This window comes from Dermacentor variabilis, chromosome 3 (assembly GCF_050947875.1).
Source record: "Dermacentor variabilis isolate Ectoservices chromosome 3, ASM5094787v1, whole genome shotgun sequence".
In the NCBI taxonomy this organism is placed as follows: domain Eukaryota; kingdom Metazoa; phylum Arthropoda; class Arachnida; order Ixodida; family Ixodidae; genus Dermacentor; species Dermacentor variabilis.
Window position 1 is genome coordinate 70,642,544 of NC_134570.1, and position 22,986 is coordinate 70,665,529.

At 43.3% G+C, this 22,986-nt stretch overlaps 1 protein-coding gene across 1 annotated transcript in view; it reads right to left on the reverse strand.

Annotated features, from left to right (window-relative positions):
* LOC142575854 (telomerase-binding protein EST1A-like) overlaps positions 1–22,986 on the reverse strand; it is a 98,302-nt gene that overhangs the window by 45,704 nt on the left and 29,612 nt on the right. The window contains exons 7-14 of the mRNA XM_075685555.1: positions 19,345–19,455; positions 17,904–18,095; positions 15,352–15,413; positions 10,064–10,209; positions 8,674–8,968; positions 7,665–7,762; positions 3,380–3,483; positions 2,424–2,594 (exon numbers count right to left, since the gene is read on the reverse strand). Coding sequence (XP_075541670.1) covers positions 2,424–2,594; positions 3,380–3,483; positions 7,665–7,762; positions 8,674–8,968; positions 10,064–10,209; positions 15,352–15,413; positions 17,904–18,095; positions 19,345–19,455 — 1,179 coding nt within the window. The remainder of the gene's footprint in view (positions 1–2,423; positions 2,595–3,379; positions 3,484–7,664; positions 7,763–8,673; positions 8,969–10,063; positions 10,210–15,351; positions 15,414–17,903; positions 18,096–19,344; positions 19,456–22,986) is intronic.

Sequence of the window (22,986 nt, forward strand, 5' to 3'; positions counted from 1 at the left end):
TGTGGATGGCACTAAGCAGGCTCACCTCGTACTTTGTGGAGCTATTCATACACAAAATCATGTGCTCGAGGAGGTGCCGCCTGTACAGGACTTTAACATTCTTGATGATGCCTTGGTCCATTGGCTGCAAAACAGCCGTTGTGTTTGCAGGCAAAAATGCCAGGCGTATTGCACTCAAGGGTGGCACATTCACATGAACACTGCAGTGATCGACAAGGAACAACACCTAGCGGTTCGAAGCAGCAAACTTGCGGTACAATTTGCTTATCCAGCTCTTGAAGATTTCGACCGTCACCCACGCTTTTTTGTTCGCCTCAGAGTCCACAGGCAGCGTCTTCACGCCTTTAAAACATCTCGGCTTCGCGGCTTTCCCGATCACAAGTAACCGACATCGTTCCTTGCCAGTCATGTTTGCCGCGATCAGCACCGACACTCTCTCCTTGCTGCGTTTGCCCCCAGCACAGTCGTCGTCCTTGAATGTCAGGGTCTTCTCTGGTAGAAGCCGATAGAAGAGTGCAGTCTCATCTGTATTGAAGATGTCTTCCGGTCTGTATTCGGCGAGATATTCACGCAGCTTTCCGTCCTTCCACGTGGCGCATGTTTCCTGGTTAACGGACGCCTTTTCACCACACATGCTCTTGAAAACCAAGTCATGGCGATCTTTAAAGCGCGTCAGCCATCCATCTGACGAAACGAAGTCATCGATCCCCAACATTGCTGCAAGCGTTCGGGCTTTCATCGCAACGATGTCTCCGCTGAGAGGAAGTTTGTTGCTCCTGGCCTCCCTAATCCAAACCAGCAGAGCCTTCTCCAACTCTGGGTAAGCGCCGGTGCGCATTCGCTTCCGAGAAGTCTTGAACTTGTCGTTCTCAAATGCATCCATTATTGTGCGCTTGTTCTTGATGTAGTTAGAGAGCGTGTTCGGCTTGATCCCGTACTTCCGCACTATGTCTTGTTTGGCGGCACCTCCCTTCTCAACTTCCTTCAAAACCTCGACTTTCGTTGCCAGGTCGAGCGTGCGATAAGAGCCACGGTTTGCCATGGCTATAAACTGCGCGACTAGGTACAGTCAATTCCGAATCACTCGTGGAACAACCTAGCCTACGAGCTTCCCGCACAAAGGCGCTCGACCAACACATGCCTCGACATACGCTGCGCACGCTGCAAGACTAATCTCACACAATCTCGCCACTGCCAGTATGCAGCGCTGCGTGCACCTATGGCACCCGCGTGGCCTCCGCGATCAGCTCCGGCCCCGCGCGGCAGCCGCGCGTGGCCTCCGGAGGGAGCCGCTTCGCCTCCCGCCGGAGTTGATCGCGGAGGCCACGGCAGCCGTAGCAATGAATAATCGCGCCGCTCCAAGAAGGATGGCGTTGCGGGCGGCTGCGGTGGCGATGACACCAACGCGGAGCACGAAACTGTTGCAACACTTGAAAAATTGCACATTCTACCAAAAAATGACGGTCACCTCGAGGATCCCGGCTGAAAATTAACTTCCAATTAAACAATATTACTGGATGAGGACTTCGAATTATCGAGCGATTTCTTCTATAGGGTTACATGCAAAACTGACGGGACCAGCACTTCACTTCTAATTAAACGAAAATTCCAATTAAGCGGTTTCGAATTATCGGGAGTCGACTGTACAGCATAGATAAATGTGTCGTATACATATAGCCAATTATGTATGGAACATCCCAGCAACGCCAATAGTGAAAATTCACCTGAAACGGCCCTATAATTGCTGTCGCAATAAAACCTGGATTGGCGCAGCGATAAGCACTTTTGGCACAGTAGAAAACACATCTGTACACTATGTGGTCTTAATATTAACTGAATCTCTAAATAAATACAGCGAAGCTGGACATATGTGCGTGAATCAATGTGGTATTTTGGATAAAAATTACCCAACTATTTTAATGACATTTTTAACAGAATGGCTTTGCCTGTCCCTATATATTGCAATGTAAAGATGGTTCCACCATTTGAACTTGCAAACAGGCATTCACACGTTCACCGCACTTTGATATTAACTCTCCGCTGGGAATTTGTGTCTGTCAAGTCATTTGAGCGATGTCAAACTAAAAGTGCCAACTAGTCAAACAGTAGTCTGCTAAACACAGCTTTCCTGCCTAGCGAATTTCCATGAAAAACCATTCAAGGTTATGTCTACTCTGAGTGCATACAAAATCGCTCAGTTACACTAATTTCTTGAGCTTTAATATTGGAAAAAAAGAAATAGAATTCAGTCCTGGAACTTTCCTGACAAAGGGTGTATGTTTCAGGTATGTAGTAGGCCAGTAGCACAGTTTCAAGAAGAAATGAGATCTTCCAATGTAAACATAATCTTCCATCACAACTGCACACCACAAAATAATGAGTGCCAGTGATCCACAGGGGGCCATAGTGCTTGCAGCACTTACCGAATCGTAAGTCAGGTCTTTCTCCGAGTCAGACTCTGTATCCAAGACAGCGATAAGTGAAACAAAGCGTTTGCGTTCCACATTGAACTCCAGGTAGGGTGGCGAGATGCCACACAGGTAGTCCCCAAAGAACTGGATCCGGCTGATTCGCAGGTAGTTACGAGCTCGCTCCTGCATCAGTAGGACATACAGCTTAGAAAAAATGCACGTAGCTGCAAACCTTAGAATTTTAAATTTCGTAAGAGCACTCACAGACATGACGAAGTGAGGGGGGTAGGGACAGCAGGAAAAGTGCAGAGCAAATACTAGTAGAACATTTCTGCAGCGATTTCAGTAGTAGTTTTAAGCACTAATGCAGTTTAATTTAAGAAACATGGCATTACTCCTCAAAGCAACAGCCCGCACACAAAGCCAGGTTAAGGAGCTCGGAGTCCCAGGCCTGCTGGCTTGCTAGTATCGTAGACAACACAAAGTTCACCCCACGCATCAGTCAGTGATGGCAATACTGGGCCAACAGCACTGGCGTGATCTGTGCCTTTGGGAAATCTTAATCTGAAAACGCCGAATCAGCCTGTGATGCCAGTTTCGTGGCATTGAAACCCGCACACTTGAAGAAGTTCTCAATCACAGTAGCAGTATTCTATGCAGTTTTAGTGCACAGCAAATGTAATAGAGCACTTTTTGCACTCGTTAGCCTTACGTGGGCTAATAACACATGGACAAATGTTACGGCAGAACTGCTGTCTAGTGGCGTTTCACTGTCGAGAGATGCGAAATGCATTGAATTCTATGACCGTTTGTTGGGGATGGGAAAATATTTTGTTGCAGCGAGAATTTTGTTGTCTTGGCATTTGCTATAGCAGGGTTCAACTGAAGTGGCAAGGTTTTGTACAAGTTGAGACACTGGGCCCTACAAATGGGACCAAATTTATTGGGGCTGACACACCGCAACTCACCCGATCGCATGGCACTTGGACGTAGAAGGGTTCCTGAGGGGCACCCAATAAGGGAACAAAGCTGGTCAGGGTGGCATCTTCAGGTAAGGTCACCAGCTCACGATCTGTAAAGCAGTGAGAGAAAAAATATGACTTCATTTTCAAAGCAACAACTGCAAAAACCAAATGTCCTTAGGCAACTTGACGACTTGCATAGCAGTTTTTTGCAGTTTTGATCTCAACCCACAAAAGGCCTTTGGTCTCATTCTTTTTCTTGAATTTCTAGATGCGGATGTTATTGTGGGCACTGGAAATGGTCAAATTTGCCGTTTTTTCGGCTTTGGTTGGCTTAACCGTGTGGTTAACATGTATGGTGGTGGAAACAAGTCCCAAATGGCCATGGACGTAGATGTATGATGGCAACAAAACACTTGAAAAAAAATCCATCTTTACAGAACAAAGCACCAGTTAGCATCAACCTAGAGGTGCTGCAATTTCCCTTGTCTTCTAGAAAAAAATTCCTAACGTGCTGCTGCCTCTCGGCTCCAACCAGAACTGATTTTTCACTTCGCTCTACGGTGGCTGCCACCACAGTGCTTTAGGAGTAGTACAGTAAAAGCTCAGTAACTTGACACCCGTTAATTCAGAAATTCAGACTGGTATTTCCGTCCTAGCAAAAATGCATGTTAGTCTACATGATGGAACGTTCGCTAATTCGGCAGAATTTGCATGTACACCATATAATTCGGAAAAATGCTTACAACTGCCGGCGCGCAAAAGCAAAGTAAAGGCAGCACCACTTGAGTGAAACCATGGGAGGCATCGCCATAGCACGGCCATCGTCATCAGTTGGTGCGGCGACTACAGCACCACTGAGCATCTGTTTTTTGTTGTTGTTTTGTTTATTTACTTGTTCTCTTTACTGGGCAGCACCATTTTCCCTGTTGTTGTAGGACATGCGCTGCCGCCTGTTCTCATCGAGTTTTCTTTGTTGTCGTGTTGTGCATGCCATGTCACCATGCGCTACACTGATGACAACGCTTGCAAAGTGACAGAAGTACGAGGCCAAGAACTTGGCAATTAAAGTCGAAATCTTGAAAGCATCGAAGAATGGTGCATTGCGACATCATGAAAAGGTAAAACATGAAGATAAGCACATTGGACCCGTGTGAAAAACTAACACATCCCGCAAGCCTTTGAAGGTGAAAAGCTCAATGCATCAAAACAGTGGCTGCAAACCACAGATCATTCTCAGCTGGAAGGTTTGTTTCGGTGGGCGACTGACTGTTGCACTGCGCATCTGCCTTTGCGTGGATCTATTGCTTGCGTGCTGCTGATCAATTAGAAGGGCTCAGAAAACTTATGTCAGCTGGGATTTTGAGCAAAAAGGCAGACGTCCAAAATGCAGTACTTCATCAAATAAAAATATGCTGCTCCAGCTTGATTTCAATGCTGTTTTTGCTGTTTATTCGTGAATTCAGCATTCAGATAATTCAGACATTCTTTTTTCTGGTACTGTGAGATGCAAGTTAATGCTCTTCTACAGTATTTCTTCGGATAGTTTACAGTGATGTGCTCACGTCTGCGCTTCAGCACTTTATATTTGACAGTGTCACATTTGTTGTTTTAAGTTACAGCTATTGTGCAAACTGATTACTATCTCGTTTCTCATCTTTGATAGCGTCACTGAGAGATGCTAGCCTACATGTCTCTCCCACAGGCATGAGATTACTTTGTTTACAGGCAGGTGCTTGCAAACCAGCAATACTGGTGTGTATGCCTCTCTTTCTGTGAGACACACTAGAGCTGAAAGAATCTCGTCCAGCGATGAAACAATCGATTACGGCAGGTTTCTGACTCGCTTTTGTTTTTATGATGCTTGTGTACCACTGAGTTTGAATGCAGGCACTCAAACGACATTCCTAGCTTTCACTATGAGCACACATCTCTGGGGCTGCATTCTCTGACCTTAACACTTCATTTTACTGCGATAGCCATTACATAAATACTCCAGGCAAATTATCACTGTTGCTGTTGCTGTGATATCCTGTATATAAAGTCCAAGTGCGATAATATCACGCCCCGCACCGCATGCTCTGGGTGCAAGGTAAAGCGTGCGTGAGTGAGGCAAACAAATGGTGGATTGATGTACGCCATCTTCCCCTGCACCCAGTATTGGGGCGTCGATGTGATTAAGCATGGCTGCGCAGTGCTGTCCGCACAGCTGAGTGCATGCGTAGCCCACCCACTGTATCGTGGCATTTGCGGTAGATGCAATGTTTAAAGGCAAGCCACGAAGGCTGGTTATTTCATGAGCGCTGTCTTCCTGTGCATGTAGTGTTGAAGGTCACACAACCTAAGTTTCCGAGATGCGCTGAAGCAAGAGATAGCACGAAGTGTTTGCTTCTTGCTGCCAGCACTCTTCATGATGCCGGCATTATACAGTCGAACCCGGCTATATCAAACTTACAAAAAAACGCCTATCAGTTCAATCTAGAGCATAAGTCGATATAAGCCTGCTAAATAATTGGATGTCATAAAAGCACATACCATTTATAAAACCACTTTATCAATGAAACTAGCTTAGCTTTGCATGAAATAGTCCTGTATTTTCTTTTGCTTGGGCAGTTTCGCTGCCTGCGACGCATGCACTTCTCTACATTGTCTAAGCAGTCGGAGTAGCTGAGGCCGCAACCTTCCACATTCGCGCAGAAGCACCGGACTAGTGCGAGTGCACCAATCACCTCGGAGGACGTGGGCAAAGGACCGTCGCTGCTTTCCTCATTGTGCCTACTTTCACTTCTGCTCGATACACTATCGGCAATGTAGTCTTCGTTTTCGGGCTCTCTCATGGTCGCGACAGTATCATCTGCAGTCACTAACTCGTCGACCGTCGATTCGTCAACGCTTTCCGGAAATTCTGACAGCTCGGTCCAAACTTCGGCAACACTGGCAACGGCTTTGTCACAATAATCAGAATTTACAGTCATCACCGAGCATGCGTAAGTCGGTACGGCTGAAGTTATTTCGGATGAACCACTCGTATATGGCTGTGCGTACGCGTCGGGCGCCACGGGCACTATGGGCACCGGGTCAAGAGTTAGGCCGCTTTAGCCCTAATTTCCCCCTTCAAGATCGTGCCGAGGGTGCACCTCGGAATCTTGTACGTTGCGGGTACATCCGACTTCTCACCGCGTTCGACCCGATTTATGATTTCGAGCTTCACGACGAAAGGCGAATTCTGCCGCTTCATCACGGCAACACTGCGGGAGAAGGCGCACAAGGCGCACACAATGAACCAGAAAAGCAGCGAGACAACTCGCACTTTTGCCATCTTGCACGGCGAGGGCACAAGAGCCTCTGATTGGCTGTCTGAGCAAGCGCTGCGGGCGGGCCAGGGTCATTTTTTGCAGGGCGGTGTCGGCGGCTCCGAGGTAGCGTGGTCCCGTAGGGAGAGCGGTTGGATGGAGCCGCGCCGCCGGGTTTTCCCATCACCGCGAGGGAAAGCCAACTTCCGGGGGCACTGTCCGCCGCTTGACGTTCGATGTATCGGGAGTCGCCACTAGTTTTATTCTATGTAAGCATAATTTTTGCTATATATACTCATTTTAACTATACCGTGTCCTGAAATTGTTCGATATATGGAATAACTCGATGTAGACGGGTTCGATATAGTCGGGTTCGACTGTAGGTGTGGGTCGGCACAGGCCTGGCGCAATACCTGTTATATACGACAATTTTGCGCAGCATGTAGCAGGATTTCCTTCATGGAAATCAGTTTGGTGCAATTGGCGCAGCACTCCCATCACAGCATGTAAGAAGATTGTGTGAATTTTATCACAGTAGTAAAAAATTATGTATTGAACAATACAAAATGCATAATTTATTTATTTATTTATTTACGAATACTGCAGACCCTTTCAAAGCCCAAGCAGGAGTGATGTACATCAGTGAGTATGAAAGCAGTACAAAGAATAAACTGCACACATTATTAAAATTTCTTGTCACTCTATTGCCACTTAAGAATTACCTATTCACTTGTTTCTTTTTTTATTAAATAAGTTACCCTGAACAATCTAAATCTGGAATAAAAACTGTGACTGTGGGGGTATGCATTTCTCTACAAAAACGTGACCCTCAAAGGATTAAAGACCATTTACACCCTTTCTAATCAGTTCCAAATGAGAACATAGCAGAATTCGAGCATTCAAAAAAATAATGTGGCTAAACAACTAAACCAATTATCTTAAGTTCTGCACGGGCCTACCTACAAACAGGTAAAGTGGCAAGCCAGATAAATTATTACCTTCTCCAGGCTCCTTGAAGAACTTGATGTCACCCAGGTTCAACCTTCGCAGGACTGTCAGAAGGTCTGCCAGTGTTGTCCAAACATTCCCTTTCACACTAAGATCATAGAAGGAAAAGAAAAAGAAGCGACAGCATTCAGTTTCCAGCATACCAACAAACTGATACCAATAGTTGCAATAGTTTTCTCTAATTGTATATATATAAAAAAGATCTGACAACATTGCAAATTTTACTGGCCAAAATTCAAAGCAGTCATGGACATCAAAAACCAGTAAGCTCCTACTTCAGTTTCACTAAGAACCATTTATTGATTCATTTGAGCATGCAGTATAAAAAGTAGTCGATGCTCAAGACATGTCAACTTATAGAAGAAATCTAAAGTCTAGCACCAGGCCCAAGACTTCACCCTCGTTGAAGTGCATTAAATTTAATGGTCCACTTACTGCTCTCTCTGAAAACCTTCCTTGCATACTTCGGCACAGAATTATGTGGAACACCAATGCATTGTGCATCAGATTTTGGTACCAAATATCTCCAAACTAACGCTACACTCAACTTTTCTATAAGTAGACAAGCTTTGAGCACTGACTGACTCGCAACACTCATTTATAAGGTTAACAGATAATTAGTGCTATACAGCTAGTTACAAGACTTTAAGGTTTAAGCTTACAGAAGTTATGAACAAGCTACACATTGTATTTACACGCCCAATGAACACACTTGCATAATAAAAGCACACCCGACTTCACTTGTCAGAATTAGGATTCTTTCCCCCTCTCTCACAATAATCGCACCCACAACTGTGGTTCCATGAAGTCCTGTAAACAAACAAGCCAAAGTGGTGCCAAATTTTAACTGCCAATGTTAGCTTGAGCTTAGTTAATTTTTAAGCATCTTGAAGAATGAGTCCACATATAATGTACTGATAAATGGGTTTAACTCTATTGAGGTTTGATTATAGATGACAACGTCTAACATGAACAAAGCATGCAACAAGTGGCACATACCTAGTGTTGTAGTCGCACGGCGTAGGTGGAGGAATCCAGAGCCGTTTCTGGCAGGACATCCAGTCGGTCCACAGCTTCAGAGTGGGCAGGAGCTCAGCCACCTCGTCTGAAAGGGAGACCCGTGAAAAGGAGGAGGAGGGCGCACCAGGTGAGGACGACGATGAGGACGATGGGGAGGACGAGCTCTGCTGCAGCAGCTGTGTGGCACGTTCCAATACAATGGCCACGTGGGCAAGCGCCACCTGCAGGCTCTGCTCCTGGAGCAGTGAACGGCAGTCTGGGTCCATGCTGCGATCTGGACACATGGATGGGAAAGTAAGTAAGGCACGTTGGTTCCATTGCATAAGAAGAATCTGTGCAAAGAAAAAGTGATGAATAATGACCAAGAACACAATAATCTGCACAGGGGCAAATTTTGCAAGTCTGCGTTGCTCCCTGAGCAAATTTAGTAATAATTATTCTCTCAATGAACTCTTGCCACAATTTTTCAATGGCTCAAGCATGCCAATTTTTTTGCTGCTGTCGGGCACGAGCAAGACAGAGGGAAAAATAGGATTATATGAACCATACCAACGCAAGGCCCCAGAACTGAGGAACGCTCTATAAATGTTGCTGATTTGTGGATTTCTATGAAGAGATTAGATCCAGTGATACACTGTACCGTGACCAACACAACAGCCACGTGCGAAGATTCTTTTGGCACCACAGGAAATATGTTTGAGAATGGAAAACCTGCCAGCAAACAAAACAAGCAGGCCCTCTATACAACCATCTTATACAGTACAGTAGTGTTAGCACTATGGTTCTTCCATTCTCTGTTCTTCTTTATCCTTTGGCACAACAATGTATTCATCAGATTCTTCTTTATCATTTTCTCTTGTTTTCGTGTCTGTTTCATTCTTGAGAACTTCAAACATCTTCATCTAATGTAGAATGGCAATACAGTGTTGACCATATGAAGCACTTGTACTGCCGGACTGGGCGTAATGAGGCCTTTCCCAAAATCCCATTTACCCTATGGCAAAAATCAATGTATACAGATACCCCATAGTGTACAGCAAAGCAAGATAAAATATCAGTTAAAATAAGGCTGAAAAAGAGAGAGAAAACTACAGTCAAGCTCGGCAACAAGCACACTTTACAACGAGATGCACAAGGCATTGCGGCAGCACTGCTTTGCAACAGGAGGTAACTAGTATTCAATTAGTTACCTTACTGGCTCATCAAGACAGTCAAGCTTTTTGGTATTCAGCTGGTGTTTCTAATGCAAATTAGCAGCGGCTTTTCATTAGAGCAAAGGAACAAATCTTGGTCAATTGAAAAAACTGCAATTGTCAATGCCGAGCGAGAGTGCACACACAAAACCTAAAAACTTGGTGACAAAGCCCACCTTTTAGACAGGTGTTTGCAACGGTGAACATGTTGATCGCGAGAAGCTGTAAATGTCGGCTATTGGTGACAGCAGCTGGTGTCCTTTGGAGTAGGCATCGAAACTCCATCAGCATCCGCCGAGCCGTCTCAGAGAATGTCTCCATACTGCGTCAAAAGACACCAAAAGATAGGTCAAAACATGCATTACCAAAGGGAAACTCTACAAATGAAACAGGAAAAATATGACCATATCATTACTGTCGAGCAGCGAACAGTGATACGAAGCAGTTGCGCATGTGAATGTGAGAAAGGATAAAGTGTCATTAATTGTTACTTTAACCTGTGTGCAGGCCAAAGTAATTGATTCAAGGGATACTAAAGCGTTATTACAGCCAAGCCTTACTATAACAAACTCACGTCCAACCCCAAGGACATCTTCTTTATATCCGACTTTCATTATAAGCATGTATTCATTACATGCTGATATTAGCAATAAACTTTCTAGGCTTATTTCGCTATATCCACTAATTTGTTATATTCATGCTCATTATGTTGACACTTGACTGTATTATTGATTGTGCTTCAGCAACATTAAAGCAGCCACTCTTAGAACTAGAGGAGGTTTGGTAAGCCAAGAAAGTTGCAAAAATGAGATTCAGGTGGCGACATTAGCCTCTAAAGTTCCAAACCAGCTCTCTGCAACGCCCTCGATCTTGACAGCACCTGTTCGGGCGAAGTTAACTGTTTATCGGTACAGAACTACATTGAATTCTGAAGTGTTCATCTAGCAAGCTTCGATAGCGTTTTCTGCAGCACAATGGCCTAAACATTAAAAATACCTTTGAAACACTTGCTGTCGGCACAAAGTTTGAAATAGTGAAGTTTGGTCATCATTTTCACCAGCAATAATCAACCCATTTGTGCCAAATACTGCAGTCAATCATGGATATATTGAACTGCAATGGTCGCAAAAAGACTGATATATCAATAATTTGAAATATAAGGTATGCCTATCAGAGAACCCCAAATATCTCCAACAGTTTGGTGAGATTGTGACACGTGGTAACTTTCCTGATTCATTTCATCAAAGCTGAATCGGATACACAAAAGTGAACTTACTTATTTCATTTTTTACGCACGGACATAACAAGTCATGGTCTTGGATTTAGAGATAACAGTGCAAACCCAAAAAGCCTGCAACTACAAGAAGACAAACCCTGTGGTGAGGAATCTCCAGTTTGACATCCAATGCCCAGAGCCACCCAGTGAAAAGGAAGTGTTTCATCCACACTTTTTTGTGGGATGCATGTCAGACCGGGAAGCCTCTCACATTCTTGAGGGAGTGTGGTGACCTGCCTTTGTCGATAAGGAACTGCTGCAGTCCACAAGAGCCGTCCACATTTGCAGCGACAAAACTACTTTTTCCTCCAGGCAATGTGCATAAAGCAGCATCTGCCAACACAGTGCCACTTCATGAGAATTGAAATATTATAACGGCGCAAGAAGTGTTCATGGCCCCGTTTTGAGAAGTGCACCTGCAGGGGCATGGTAAAGCGTTTGATATATCGAATGTGCCGATGAACGGGAGTCCGATGCACGCGGACAGCAGCATTATACTTTTGCATGGCATTTAAAAAAGGAATGTTAGGGCTGTTCAAAGGAGACAATAATATCGATATCTTTGTGTTTTAAGATAAATCAGGATCAACTGTAAATGAAAATAATGTTTTGAAAAATTTACTTCGCCAGTTTAAAGCTAATTTAACACAGTGCTTTAGTGTCAAATACTTGTGTTGTCCCCTTTGCAACACCCTCATGCTGCATTCACTACACTCAAAGATGCCAGTACTCAGCCACACAACATGGAAGGTCTAGTCCACTACAGCTAAACCTTTATATAACGAATATAGATAGAGCCACTGACCAATATTTCCGACTCGACAGGGATTACCAAAACATCAGAATAAGCGGGATCCGAAATACTGGATTCACAAGAAAATAAGTGACTTTATTCCAAAAGTGGGAAAACAAAGTGTGCCGTATTCTTGGATCGTCACTTTCCGAGATACCTTCAATTTCACGTGGCTAGCACAAGACGCATAGGCATCAATGAGCGACAAAATTCTTGGCATAATGCTAAGGACGCTACATTTTGCAGGACTGGCACAAGGCGCATTGGTGTCTACGAGGGACGGCACATGGCACAGTTCCAAGCACGCTATCTTATTACAGTGCAGAAACACTGTTGCCTATTGATGCATCCTGTGCTAGTCATGCGTAATATCGCTAAGGTGGAAGTGTCTCCGAAAGTGATTGTCTAAGAATACAGCTCAAGTTTGTCAACCCATTCCCACGCCCACATACGCTTGCCTTTGGACTAGACCACGGTAGTCTAGACAGCCCGTGGCAGCGATTTTTTAACGATGCATGCTTTTAATGCTGTTCCTTATCATGCTTCATCAGTGGTCAGAGCGACTTTCTGCCAATGTTGTCAACAGGATCAGTCGGCCGTGAACGGTCGATGATTATAGCGGAATGGAACTCGCACAAAAAATCATGCAAATTGCAAATGTAGCCTTTACAACTTAGCAGCTTGGCTTGGCTTGTCCTGTGGTTTGAGGGTGCTTGGTGACTACTATATTGACTAGGATTCACTAGTTTCGAGGCGCCAGCAACATGTGAGCGACTATGTCGGCAATGTATCAAAATGACAATATCGCTGTTTCTGCTATAATTGTTAACCGAACTGGCACACAGCCATGCAGTTGAAGCCAGAATTATCACACGATGCAGTGTAATGTGTCTAAAATGTCAGTCGTACTTGTATATGTCTATGGGGCCAGCGGCGGTGCCACGGAGCTGTCCAAATAATCAAGCATGTCCGAATTATCATTTGGCAACTGCATAACAAAATTATCAGATAGAACAAAGTAAATCAAATAAGCTTACAGTTTATATCAGCACGTAATGAATACAGTTGAACCTCTATATAACGAGACCAGTAAAATCGGCACCTTATTTCGTTCCATCGAAATTTTGTTGCAGTAAACTTCAACCTCTTTAAGTAGTCGCCGACAGATTTTTGTTTTTGCATGAAAGGGGCCACGACTTACCGGCAATTAAAAAATTAAATTCAATGAAAAAAAATTTCGTTTAGCTGAACTTGAGAGCTTCACATCGGCTGTACGAAGCAAAGGCTTTTAGTTTACTCTCCCGCGGTGGTTGATAGTGTTGCCCACATCGGGACGACAGCACACATAAAGCCATGGCCATCTCAGCTTACCCAGCGTTTGCAGCCGCTGCAGATTACCTCCAACATAGGGCGCATAGTCCGTGCATAGTCTTTGTAGCACTGACAGCCATGCACGGCCACGGCCATGCCAGGGGAAGAGACGCGAGCTCATCGGCACCCTCCCCCTCCCCTTTTTGACCCCATGGTTGCGTACTAAGCCACCATCCTTCTCAGCTCACCCTCGCATGCTTTCTCTCGCACACACAGCGTACGACACGCGGAGTACAACAGGATCTTGCCACACTTCGACTTTATACAGAACATACGATGAGAGGGTCTTGCTGGTACACTGTTCCACTTCGGCGGCTGCTTTCTGCTGCACGACGTGCGATTTGAGAAGTGCATTCACAAACAGCCGCACGTAATTCAACTATTTGATCAGCTACGTCTGAGGCAGTTTGAATTTATTGCCTCAGTATACCTTCGCAGCTGCAATAGAATTTAATTATATTGAAATTGCGTATAAATGCACTTCATTATATTAAGGTTCAAAATACATTGGAGTTCTGTGGACGAGAGGTTATAAAAAGATACAGTAGAACCTCGTTGATATGATTAAGTTAAGTACGATTTAACAGCAGTAACGTTCGTAATTGAGAACTAATTACCCAATACAGTTACGCTTGTTTCTTTACCGGTTCATGCGTTCCCAGGAAACACGATCATTTGGCACCAATGTTCAGCACATCACAAAACTCTGATTGTTTAATACATTATCTTACTGCAAAACACCATGTGAATAAGAAAAAGCATGAGGTGCACGCAATCAAGAACAGTAGCTACTGCCGCAACAGCTTCCCCCCCCATAATACGTACTCGCCCGCCCCTCTCACGTGAAAACGCCGGCGCATGCTTGGTTTCATATTCCGTACCAGCAAATCTTCCGACTTGTTGCATGCTATCACTTGTTCACAGCTATCACCACCAATCCAAGTGTGATAAGTATCTTCACCTATCTGTTTCACAGCACGCAGTGCTGTTGTAAGAGTACTACACGCTTTTAAGTAGGCGACAACAAAAACGCTATTGCGCAGGTGGTGCAAAGTGAGTGTCATGTCTCGCTCTGGTGGCATTGTAGGCATTCTATTACGGCGTTGACCACAAGCTCATTTCGTTTCGGCTGCGCGTTGCTGCCTTAAAGCACTACGCAATAGGAAATACGACAACACGCACCTCGGGTCACTCAGGCACCACCAGCTCGACGCACGTTAGCGTCTCGTGTCGCAACAATTTGAGCTGAGTGGGCATGTCAGAACTTCCTGCCAAAATACCCTTCTCAAAGAACCTTCTGACATAGGCCGAATTTGAGATGCGCAAATGTAAGCCTGCCGGAAGCCACAATGTGCCACTTGGGTCGCACCAGCTCAAGCGTCTCGTGCTGCAACAATTTGTGCAGCACTTTGTATTATGTAGATGTCAACTAAGCGGAACCTGCCAAATTCTTTAGTGACTTCGGATCATACATTTTCCCAGTTAGTACATTTTTGCTTGAGATTTTTCCGGAAACATATGAACGAAGTTCTACTGTACTTCGTTATATTGAGGTTTAACTGCATGTTTGCTTTAACGAATATTGAATATAGTAGAGTTACTATGGCGTCACATGTGACTTCGTTAATATGAAGCTTGACTGTAGTCAATCTGGAACACATTCTAAGTGTCGAGTAGACTGTGTTTTTATTCATCTTCAACTGGTAGATTCCAAAGTGAATTCTCATGTTATAGTGGTCACTTTGGATAAACAAACTCCCTGGCAGATTGCCCCTCTCACTTCACCACTGGTGCAGGGATTTAGCGAGGTGCCCTAAACTGCGTCGCATGATTTACCAAAGTACTAAAGCAAAAAGAAAAAAGAAAAGAACACAAAACTTGTAACTAGCAATTTAATTAAAACAGAATGCAACATGAAATTCTCAGAAACAAATGTAGCAGCCGCGTTAAACACTTTATTTTTGTTACCACTTCCTTAAAAGATCACATCCCTAATTTATTTACTGTTAGAAGTTTGCACTTACCCAACCTTGGTGAAGAGCTTCCCATGGACGTGCAGGAAACTCAAGACATAGCGTTTATTGAGCTGCAAAACAAGAAAAGTTTAAAAATAAGAATCATACTTATTGTCACTTTAATCTTTGTATGCAATACTGCAAATCTGTTTCTTTGATCTTTAAGCAAAGTGGGAAATGTGAGAACTGGCATTACAAGAGGTGGCAAGGGGACAAGAGGTGGCAAGACATAAGTCGTTTAAACCCTAAATCATAAGTAAAGCTACATTTCTCATCCAAACAGGTCTGCTGGGAATTCTAGCCTAGAGCAAATAAACAGATTTTGATGTTTCATTCTTCACGTTCTAAGCTCATAAAGCGCGGCTTCGTTCATTCATCCTTTGACAGTGCCTCAAAAGAAATTTGCATTCAACGGCTGTGAAAGAGTTTCGACGAGCAGGCTCATCGACTCATTGAATGGGGATACCTGTGAGCAATGCCCCTGCAGTTGCAGAAAAGATGCTTAAATTTCATTTTTAATGTTTTAACGTTTCGGCCATTTAAGCTGAAGAACCAAGGCACTAACGCCAACTGTGTGGGGAGCACAAGGACGTACAAAGAGTGTGTCGTCTATTCCTTACATAGATTCCGTTTCGCATAACCTGGAGAAAGTGGTGGAAAGAGCGGAAGTAAAGGTGGTTTTTACCCCAGCCGACAAGCTAGCAATAATGTGCAGAGCAGTTAATAAAGGAGATAGGCAATCTGTGTGTACTAAGAATCATCGCGATAAGCCTGTACAGTGCACTGAAAACGTGGTCTACACAATTGCTTTGGATTGCGGTGCTTCATACAAAGGCCAGAAAGGAGGATACCTAAATGACAGATTAAAAGAATGCGAGTACAACACAACAAAAATAATGTCAGGACATCTAGGTATTCATTGTAGGGACTGCAGCTGCACACCTTTATTGGAAAAAAAATTTGCATCATGTCTAAATAAACAGATAGGCTAACAAGGGTGATCGTTGAAACCCTAGAGATAAAAACGATGGGGGGGATTCTTGTGTCGGCATGCAGTCCGTCATGCTCGCAGGGAAAGACATCAGATGCTTTACAGGAATAGTTCTTCACACATAGTAGACTTGACCATGTGATGCTCTTTCGTGCCTCTTATATTTTCCTATCTTCTGTTTATTCATGTTGAGCCAGTACTTATTCTGCACATTAAGTGAATAAGCCTTCAGTTGTTAGTGCGCCTTGTGTACGTGTCATTTTTCTTCCTCAGGTATCTTGTGTCCTCTGGCGCCGTTTTACTATGGGTATGAATCAACTAGCCCAAAAGTACGTCTTGATCCAAATACAGTCACACTTTTGCATCTTCCCTAGCCTTAATACTTCATTTCGCATTTCACGGAACCGAAAAAAACTGGCGCATTATCGAGGGTATAAAAAAAAAACAAATAAATTCACAACCCTTGCTTTTATTTCCCACAAAATCGGTGCAGAAGCGGCAATTCTCGTCATCTCGTGACTGCTTAGCGTTTGCTGCGGCGAGGTCCTCACTACTTCCTTCACAGTGAGGCCTGTTTGGTCGCAGCACAAGACTCATCTCTTCATCCGAGTAGGCATAATTTTTACAACCGCACGCGCATCTAAATTACTTTTTCGCCCGCACTCACTACCGATGCAACCATGCATGGTGACTGCACAGTTCTGAAGGCACGTGACCAATGCATGCAATGACACAGAATAAAACTACTGTTTGTCACAACCACTGCAAAAGAAACCACAGCTGTCAATGAGATCAGGGATGGCGACTACGCACTTCTGAAGGTATGTGTGGCTAACGCAGTGATGTGCAGCGGTAAGCACATACATGCACAAACAGACATGAAGAGTTCGAATTTTCTGTCTTCCAATGTGGTCTCTGCTGATGACTACGGTGATGCAGACTTCCGCGGCTATGTGTTTCAATTGGCCGCCAGCGCTGCTCTTGCTCTTTTGTGTCGCACATATAAGGCACTCCACGCTCTGAGGGTTGTCCGAATTAAAAGGTGTGCAGCCAAATACGTCCGAATTATTGAGAGTTTGATGCCATTAAATTCATACACTATTAAAGGCACACACCTGCTATAGAATGAGTCCAAATTATCCGACTACCTGAATTAATAACATTTTACTGCAACACGTGCGACTATCAACACCATCACTGAGCTTGTGAATGTTGCAATGAACTTACTCCTCGTACGGTTTGTTTCCACGAGAGCTGATTATTCACGGGGGGGGGGGGGGAACACAAATAAAAGGTACAACAACTAAGAAAACAATGCTAGAAGGAGAGAGAGAGAAGCAAAAGAAAAGACAACTTAGGGCTGTGTCAGATTTCGAGAACATATAAAAAACCTTTTACTTTGAATTGAAGTACTCGACTCCCGCATTTCAATTCCACTGAACACTCAAGTAAGGTGTACGTGGAGCCTGCCTTCCATATGTCAAGCTAGCTGAATTTGGTATTTCTCCTGAGCAAGCCACCCCAAGTGCACAATTTCGCATGCTCAGCTCTACTCCCTCCGGCAACTTACATCAATTGTCGAAAGCTGTGCCAACTGCTCAATCTCGCGTGACGCTTGGTCCCCTTGGCGACTGCTCCGGTGAGAAGTGGACCCATCGGGCCGGATCCAAATTTCCAACCGCTCTTCGTCCCACGGACCCTCCAGACTGGGCTGTTGGCTGGTACCCTCTTCCTCAAGCCTCTTACGCTCCAGGTGATCATACTGAAAGGAGACCACATTTACGGAGTTATGCTGAGAGCAGAGCCGGTATTCTCAGGCGATCATTTTCCGGGATAGTCATACTTTTGCGAGAATTTGATATGACTAGTGCCAGACGTGTCGGCGTCTAGGGGCAACAGCATTCCCAACACTGCGCTAAGAAACCGAGCACATCTGTCATCGTGCAAGGACTGACGTCGCTTGTAGAAGAGGACACATCCATTGGTAACCACGCAGTATCTCATGAAAGTAAAAGTATTGCCAAATGTGTTCACTTTAAAATACCACCTCAGAATCAAATGGAACAGTTTGCATGATGTAGCCCTCGACATGCAGTAGTGTGATGAGTGTTCCACCAGGGCTGCTCGGTTCCAAGTTAAAGAAAGCCGTAAAATCCCACAAAGGTAGCCAAGAAGCAGAAAGCTAAGCAGCAAAAAAAAACAACAATGCAGTCTCTGGCCACCCAGCAGCTAAATGTTTGTTGCAAGAACCTAAACTTCACGCTACTGAATGCCGATATGAGTGGAGTCCTTAACAAACAAAGCGAAAAAGAGAACAGTGAGTGTAGCTGAGCACATGATGTAGACACACTGCAAGACATATCTGTTTGTGCAAAAATAAAATAATTATATGAACAATAAAGTGCTGCTGTCAAACCCAATACTCATTCCAAAAGCAGCAGAGGAGACAAAATTTGACAATAGTGACAAATAGTGACAGGTAACAAGTGCAAAAACTGCGGACAAGAGCGCCAAAATGAACAGGTACAAAGTAGCCTAGGCTAGCGATTCCCTGTTCCAATTTTGGTTCTAGAAAGCACGCTTTTCTGCTCCGGTGACTGTGAGGCTAAACTCTAAAATCAGGCCTCACTATTCGACAAACTTTCTTAGTGCTTTCTCAGTGTATGTTCAGTGAAGGAACACAACTTTCAAAGAAAACTGCTACCGAAGAAAAAAACTTCCTTTACTAAATTTCCCTTGGCACCCAACCTGGGGCACCAATGGCATCAATGTACAACGTTGCAGACTTTGCAGCCTCTTTAGATTTTTATCGTTTGCAGAAAAGTGTGACAGGTGACAGCAAGTAGAATTTTCTTTATTCCCCATGAGGACCAACTTGTTCAGATTATCATTTCAGAACACAGCAGGAGCAAACGACAAAAACAACTCGAATTTGCAACCTGCTATTTAAAAGCATGCATACATGTTTTTATACAAGGTGGTTCAGCTGTAGACAATTTTTAAAAACATACCTTTTTCCTAGCATCATCGAAGAGCGCCAGAAGGCTTTCCCTTGCTGTCAGGAAAGGATTGCTTGCAGCAAGGCTTCGCATGTAGTAGTAGACTGCGTCGAGCTTCCGCCTCTGATCACAACAGAGTAAAGAAAGAAAACAGGTAGAGATCCCACACATACAACTGTGTTACTTTAACTTTTGGACATGCGCTAGTTGTTTCCAATGAGAGAAGCACCTGCTCTCTTTACAGATTTGTTGTGTAGCCTTATAGTTCACAATACTGCTGCTGTTCCACTAAGCTTCACTGCAAGCAACTTTCACCTTGACCATGCTCTAACATCGTGCCAACTCCAAACGCTGGTGTCATAGATACTCAGATCACAGACCCTTTTCTGATATTTGTCTCCTCTCAGGCCAAAATGCCTCAATCCGAGCCCGGCTACTTTTCCTCCAACTTTGACCGAGATAGTTTCTCTAGCACTATAACAAATACTGATTGGCCTGTAATTTACTCCCTGCATGATCTCGACCCAGCTCTTGAAAATTTTTGTTCCATCTTTCTAGAAGCCGTTCGCACTAACACAACTACTGTCAGAGGCAGGAAACATTTTAAGTTTTCCAGTAATCCTTGGGTAACGAAACGTTTACTGGCTAGTATGGGAAAAAAACGAAAACATATACAAAAAGACTAAAAAGAAACCTTTTAATGTATGCTTACCGGCACGTTATAGAAAATATTGTAACACACTGAATAATTTGCTAAAGAAGTCTAAACAACAGTATTACGAAATTGAATTTGCAAGACACAAGAAAAATGCCAAAAAACAATAGCAACTTCTTAGTGCATTCATGAATTTACCCAAGTCCGGTAGTACCGCTGATAAAATAAATTACAGTAAAATTCTCACTGATTCTTCTAGCATAGCAAATAGTTTCAGTGACTACTTCTATAACATATACAGCAGTCGTCATATGACGGCTACTTATCCCATTTATCGCTGCAATCATTCTTTTTTCTCTTTCCCGTAACTGCAGATGAGGTACGCTCCATGGTATTAGCTCTGAAGAATACTAGCCCTGGCTCAGATAATATTTCTGTATTTCATCTAAAACTTGTTGCACCACTTACTTCTGATACACTTTGTGTTATAATTGTTCATATGTTTAAATGTGGTATTTTTCCCACTTTGCTTTAAATGGGCTAAGATTATTCCAGTACATAAGAAAGGTGATAAAACGGAGGTGATTAACTGTCATACTGTTTCTATTCTCTCGATGATTAGTAAAGCTGTTGAGAAGTTATTTTGTAAGTGTCTAATATTTACTTTAAGAACTTTAATCTATTGCAGTTTTGTCAATTTGGTTTTCGCACTGGCAGTTCAACTAATTTAGCTTTAATATCCCTCACCAACTACATTCATTAGTCGATTGATACAGGTAATTTCGTTGGTTCGGTATTTTTGGACTTTACTAAAGCTTTTGATATGATTAATCATAACATAATTTCACTAAGCTAGAAGCCCTGGGAATTACTGGTCCAGTACTAAAACTCCTAAAATGTTACCTGCATGATAGGGAACAAACAGCTTTTTTTTGGGGGGGGGGGGGGGGGTGCTTATTCTGATACAAAAGTTACTAATCAAGGTGTACCACAAGGCTTCATACTAGGCCCTTTACTATTCTCTATGTATATTAATGATTTACCTATGTGTCTTAAATTTGCACACTGCATACTATATGCAGATGATACTACTACCTCCTTGGGTGACAAATCTTTAACAACTTTAATCCTTAGCCTAAACAATGAGCTTGAACAGATTGTTGCATGGTGTTTTTCCAATCATTTAATTATCAATCCTACCAAAACTCAATTCATGATTTTTCCGATCAAGCCAAAGAATACTACCTGGCATGCCTGAGATAAGTCTAGATGGTCGTTACATTCCCATCTCCAACTGTGTATCATTTTTGGGCATCAAAATAGATTCCAACCTTAAGTTTTCTCAACACATTGCCTTCATTAAAGCAAAAGTGTATCTTCAGTATTAGAGCAATATCAAATCAAGAGCATATCTTTCAAAAGAGGTGTCATTAGCATTATACTTTGCTTTCATTCACAATCACATCAATTATGGCATTGTTTCCTGGGAAAATACATATTACTGTCATATCTCGTCTATTTAGTACTTACAAAACCAAGCAATACGTGTTATCACTAACAGCGGTTTTTTTTTTTTTTTTCACAAGTGCTACTCTATTATTTTGTAAAAAAAAATGACATCCTTGTTTTAACATTTTTTGTTCAACTACTAGCTATCAATTATGTTTTATTAATTACTTAATAAAGAGCTTTCACATTAATTCGTTGATTTCAGGTACCTTATTAATGGTAATAATACTAGGTTTGCATGTAACTCCAATTTTCTACTGCCTATGGTTCATTCTAAATATGGAAAAATGACATCATTTGCTGCTATAAAACTGTGGAATGGCTTACCCAACACCATTAAATCCTCATACTCATACTTTCATGCATTTAGTCATGCCCTTAAGCTTTTTTACCCATTTATGTAACTAAGTTCACATTGTTCATTACACTACATTTGCCATTTGCATATATTGACAGTAAGTACATTTATGCACGATAGGCTTATGCACTGACAACTGTTTTTCATTTATTTAATTTTTTTATGTTGTATTTCTTGAGACTGTGTTTGTTTGTTTTACCTAGGTTGCTCACCTTTGATACATCTCTCCATTGTTGTTATTAACCGAGGGTCCTTATGCAGTCTTTGACTTTGAGACTGTCATCTGTGTATTGTGTCTTACCCGTTTATTGTACTTAAAGAATAACAAAATGAAATTGAAACTAGGTAGAGTCAATGTCCATAAAATGTGACAAGGGCCTAGTCGGGACGACTCTGCCAGATAATATAACTGGCTAACTCTACAGCGTTAAGGCCCATGCATACAAGGTTGCCTGCCGATTCAATAAACACCACTTTCAGGACGCTTAACATTGTGAGGCCACACCGAAAATTTTAATGCGCATGACTTGGCAACGGCACTGCCATCTTGTACCAACAAGCACCTGTTACAGCCCTTGGTTCAACTGCATTCTATGGTGCATTTGTGTGTGCCTATTCCTGCAGTTTTCCCCGAAGAGGCCAAACTTTCACTGTAGAATGTAGAGACGTCTACAATAATATGTTTATACAGCCTTAAATTTAGGTATCTAAATACCCGTTGGGCCCACCTATCGTCATTCATTAGCCTTAGGCGACTGTGGACTACCATAGAGATATCGCACGAGTGGTAACTATTGGTAATTATGTACAAATAAATAAGAAAATAAATGACTCCGAGCCCTGTCAGCTGCTTGCCCTATTATTTCACTGACAGCCAGCGTGCTGTGCATATTAGAGAGTTTTAGAATAGGGGCCCCAAACGTTTTGGGGCCCCAAAGAAATAGCGTCGAAGCCACTGCGCATGCGCAAGACGCAAACTGCCTTTGGGTTTTGCGTTGGGAACGCTATTTCACCGATTTAGCGGGAGCCCAAATAGCGGCCCCAACAGTTTTGCATCGGCAAACATGGCGGCACCCATCGAAGCGACGGCTCTAACCTAGCACCAAACTGGGTTCGATTCGCGGTAACGCGT